This window comes from Colobus angolensis, unplaced genomic scaffold (assembly GCF_000951035.1).
Source record: "Colobus angolensis palliatus isolate OR3802 unplaced genomic scaffold, Cang.pa_1.0 Scaffold77, whole genome shotgun sequence".
Lineage (NCBI taxonomy): Eukaryota > Metazoa > Chordata > Mammalia > Primates > Cercopithecidae > Colobus > Colobus angolensis.
The window spans coordinates 3203235-3208220 of NW_012121487.1; the positions used below are offsets into that span (position 1 = coordinate 3203235).

At 54.0% G+C, this 4986-nt stretch overlaps 1 protein-coding gene across 1 annotated transcript in view; it reads right to left on the reverse strand.

The window, feature by feature from the left end:
* Nucleotides 1-844, reverse strand: part of MEX3A (mex-3 RNA binding family member A) — a gene marked incomplete at its 5' end in the record, with an annotated part of 11155 nt that extends 10311 nt beyond the window's left edge. The window contains one exon of the mRNA XM_011928381.1: nucleotides 829-844. Within this exon, the coding sequence (XP_011783771.1) occupies nucleotides 829-844 (16 nt within the window). The remainder of the gene's footprint in view (nucleotides 1-828) is intronic.
* Between the last annotated feature and the right edge of the window lie 4142 nt (nucleotides 845-4986).

Below are 4986 nucleotides of genomic sequence, written 5' to 3' on the forward strand. Positions count from 1 at the left end.
GGGGGGAACAAAGAACTGGGGAGGGGGGAAGAAAGCGAGATAGAAAGATAGACCCTCCCCCTAAGCCCCCCTCCCCAAACACCCTGTAACCCGACTCCCCTCGCCCCAGCCCCCGGGGTGGGGGTGGGGGGAAAGAGAAGCAAAACCAAGAAAGCAGATCTCCTCTCCTCTCCGGGGGTGATGGGGGGCGGGGGGCTGCAGGATCTCTGCCCCCACCCCTCCCGCCTCGGACCTGGGAGTCTCTAGCCCCCGCCGTCCAGGCGCCCCCGTTAGGCTCCCGCACCGAGCCCCAGTCCGGGAGCGGCGCTCAGTGGCCCCCAATAGAGCCCAGCCCCTTCCAGCGCTCAAACTCTTTTGTTTTAAATGAACTGGATGGAGCAGCATGGAACTGACGGGAGGGGGGCGCGCCGGGGGCGCCCGGGGCATGCCGGGAGTTGTAGTTTCCCGCCCTTGGGGGCGCTGGGACAAATTCCTTGACCCGAGGATAGTGCCCTTCGGTCTTTCCTCGCAGCTCCCGGGCAGGCTAGGGGTGGGATGGAAGTCGAGGTCCCTAATTTTGTAAGGGGAGGGTGCGGGGAGAAGGGGTAGTATGCGGAAACGGAGCGGGTTTGAAGCTGGCTAACGCCGCGCGCCCCCTCCCAGGACCCGCTCCTTCCCCGCGCCGGCCGGTCCTGGGGGCCCGCTTTTTTATGGAAATAAGGGGGGGGCGGGGAGCTGTCCCCGCTCGCTCACTGCGGCTTTCTCTCCCGCTCCCCTCTCCCCCCTCCCTGCCGCGCTCCCTCTCCGCTTCCCCCTCCCGCTCTCCCAGAGTCGATCCCGGAGCCCGGCCGCGGGGAGAGGTTCTCGGCCGAGAAGACAAAGCCCGCAGCAGCGATGGGGGGAGAGCTGGGCTCTGCGCATTGTGGGGGCCAGGAAGGGGTGCCAGGCTGGGGCTGGAACCCCCTGGCAAAGGATGGGGTCCCCTCATCCCTAAGCAGCAAGCCATCTCCCCTCGTCCGCCCCCCGCCCCCCCCAGTCTCGGAGATCTCAGAGGCACCGACTGGGAGGTGAGTTAGTTCACGTCCTTCTGCTCGGTGGAGGGAGTCGGGAGGGCGGTGGAGTGATGAGGTGCGGAGGTTGAGGGAGTGGAGGGATAGAAGTGGGAGTCGGACGGAGAGTGGGGAGGCAGGAAAAGTCTTAAAGGCCTGGGGTGACTTAACCTTTTGGGGTGAGGGCCTTGAGCTTTGGGTGTGACAGAAGGAGGGAGGAGAGACCAGGATGGACTGGGAACCCAGACTTCCTTCAGGCCTGGGCTGTGAATACAGCTTGGGGTAATCTGTTCTTTAGCACTCATCGTAATTTCCACTGTGTTTCCTCCACCCCTCTCCCATTGAAAACCTATTCAGGGCCGGGCACGGTGGCTCACGCCTGTAATCCCAGCACCTTGGGAGGCAGAGGCAGGTGGATCACCTGAGGTCAGGAGTTCGAGACCAGCCTGACCAATAAGGTGAAACCCCGTCTCTACTGAAAATACAAAAACTAGACGACCATGGTGGCAGGTGCCTGTAGTCCCAGCTACTCAGGAGGCTGAGACAGGAGAATTGCTTGAACGCGAGAGGCGGAGGTTGCAGTGAGCCTAGATCCTGCCACTGCATTCCAGTGAGACTCCGGCCCCCCCCTGCCTACACACACACACACACACACACACACACACACAACCATTCATTCCCGTTTGACTCTGGAAATTTGGTGAGAATGAAGTTTGTAAGGCTTGGAGAATTAGGCACTTTTAGAGTTTCAGGAAGGTGGAGTGTAATGCAATTTTTTCTTCTCCCTTTACCCCATATCTTCTGCATTTATTTTATATCACCCTTTTTGTGTCTGGATCTTTCCCAAGGGAAGAAGGGATGACACTGCAGCTTGAGGGCTCGAGGTCAGACTTTAAGAAGAACTTCCATAAAGAGTTTTATAACAGTGGGTGGGTGAACTATACCACAGTGGTAAGGTGTCCTTCTCTAGAGTGACTTGAAAAACAAAAATCTGAACTAGTTTGTAAGGTAAAGTCCTGCTGAGAGGCAAGGGAACAGATGAATTGACTTCACAGACTTAGCAATGTGGGGCCTTGAGGGCTGAGCTGTTTAGCCCAGTTCCCTAAACTGTTTCTTGGAAAGAGTGAGTTTGCACACTAATGGGAGTGCTGGAACCTGAGCTGAGGATCTCAGAAGGGGTGAGTTTGTGGGGGCGGGGGGGAGCAGAGTTGGCACACTGCAGGGCTTTTTTTCCTTTGCTAGGCAGAAGATCCAGGGAAGGAGAATCTTGACTGAGGAACCCGGGAGGGCCCTGGAGTTGGGGAAGTTTGCCCCCTGGACTGGGGATTTAACATAAGATCAACAGTAAACCTTATTGTGGGATTTGATGCTACTGCCACCAAGCAAGAGTGAAAGAGGAAGAATTGGAGAGACAGGGTCCGGGAGAGTGGTCTGTTTCTGCCTCTTGTCCCCTCCTTCTGTCCCAGGAACCTGGATTGCAGACACTGTGGTACTGGGGACCATGGGGTCTCTATGGGAGAAAGTTTTTGCTTTGTGGACCAGGTGACTCTCTTTCACATTAATAGAAATAGCAAACAGTTGCATAGGACTTATTATTGTGTGCTAGGCATTTTTGTGGGGCTACCAGCTGGGCTGAACCTTCCTGTCCCCACTGAAATGAGATTCCCCCCAGACTCCCACCCTGAACTTGCCCTGCCTCTGCTTTCCTCCCCACTAAGCTAATTAAAGCAGGAGGTTAATCACCAAAGAAGCCTTGGGGATTTGGCCAGGGAGGAAAACAAAGGGCAGAAACAAATATGTATAAGTGGGGAGGGGGCCAGCTGCTGAATGGGGAAGGGGCTCACTGAAAGGTGGGACGGGTGAGGCAGGGTCTCTACTGGACCCACTTCGTCCCTGATCCACCAACAAGAATGAATCAGTCCTCTGGGTAAGTTAATGTCCACCCTCAGGGTCCCATTGGGACTCCAGACAAATTTCCTTCACAGCAGATATGAGCCTGGCACCTGGAGGGCGAAGGATATGTGTGTGAATGCAGTTAGGTGTGTGGCATGGTGTACATGTGAGAGTGTGTGCTGCAGATCATGTGGGAGAGTGCCCAGGTGCAGAGGAGGCCCAGGGTAGGCACCCTGAAGAGCTGGATTCTCAGAGCGTTTTTTACGAGTCCTTCGCTGTCTCCCGGAGGCTGGTGGCCTCCTTTGTTCAGGAGACCCCCTCCCTCAACTGAGAAGCTAGATTTCTGTCTACAGGCTCTCCTTTTCCCTGCCTGCCTAATCCAGAACTATGGCAATGAGAGCAGAAGGTCTTACTTAAACAACACTGCTCACTCTCTGCCTTATGACCAGAAAGGTGTAGCGGTGGCATACTTGTCCCCTTTGGGACTTTGGAGAACAGCACTATGTCTCTCATCTTCATCATGGTCCCCAATCCTAGCGGTGCAGAACCTAGCATGCAGCCCTGCCCAGAACAGAAGCTCAATAGCGGTACGTTGAGTGTAACTGCATTTTTTTTTTTTTTTTTTTTTTGAGATAGAGTCTCGCTCTGTCGCCCAGGCTGGAGTGCAGTGGCACAATTTCCGCTCACTGCAAGCTCCGCTGCCTCTCGGGTTCACGCCATTCTCCTGCCTCAGTCTCCCTAGAAGCTGGGACTAGAGGTGCCCGCCACCACGCCAGGCTAATTTTTTTGTATTTTTAGTAGAGACGGGGTTTCACCGTGTTTGCCAGGATGGTCTCGATCTCCTGACCTCGTGATCTGCCCGCCTCGGCCTCCCAAAGTGCTGGGATTACAGGCGTGAGCCACCACGCCCGGCCGTAACTGCATTTTTACAACTTTATGGTGTCAGGAGGAAAGAGCAGGTCTCCAGAGATAAACATGCTGCTTATTCTGCCACTTTGGGCAGTCATTTATTGCTGAGCCTCAGTTTCCTTATCTCTAAAATTGAAATAATAAGCCAAGGTCTGGCAGGGTGTGATGGCTCATTCCTGTAATCCTAGCACTTTGGGAGGCCAAGGTGGGTGAATCCCTTGAGGCCACGAGTTTGAGACCAGCCTGAGCAACATGGCAAAACCCTGTCTCTACTAAAAATACAAAAATTAGCTGGGCGTGGTGGTGCACACCTGTAATCCCAGCTACTTGGGAGGCTGAGGCATGAGAGTCACTTGAACCAGGAAGCAGAGGTTGCAGTCAAGATTGTGCCATTTCACTCCAGCCTGGGTGACAGAGGGAGACTCTGTCTCAAAAAATTAAATAAGCCAAGGTCCTAACACAGTGCCTGGCTATCTTAGGTGTTCAATCAGTTTTAGTTTCCTGGCCCTGGTTGTTCTCCCCTTGTGTTTGACTTTAGCCAGATTATGGTCTTCATGAATTTTCATTCGTTCATTCATTTATTCATTCATTCAGCCAACCACTTCCTATTGAGCTCCTGGGATGTGCCGGGCACTGGAGGAGATTTATTCTGACCCATCATAGGTCACTTGAAGTCACTTCTAGGTCTAGACTTGCTGAAATAAAATCATTCCAAACAAATAGCAAATAATTCTAAAAATAATTCCTGTTAAACCCTGGAATGCAGGTGACCTCTGACTCTCTCTCTCTCTCTGTCTCTCTCTCTCTTTCTCTCTCTCTCTCTTTTTTCTGTCTTTCTTGCACAAGCCAGGCTTCTGGCCTCACGCCTGGGGAACAAAGGACCCTGTTGAGTTGTTGAGTACATACACACACACAAGCCAGGCTGCAGGGCAGGAAAGGTGACCCAGTGGAGAGTCCAGGGTTCTCGTGGAGGTTGGGAGATAGGAGTGGGGTGGATGATCCAGACTGTGTGCTTGTGAGTTGTATCCCTTCTTTTTTTGAGACAGAGTCTCACTCTGTTGCCAGGCTGGAGTGCAGTGGCGTGATCTCGGCTCACGGCAACCTCCGCCTCCTGGGTTCAAGCTATTCTCCTGCCTCAGCCTCCTGAGTAACTGGG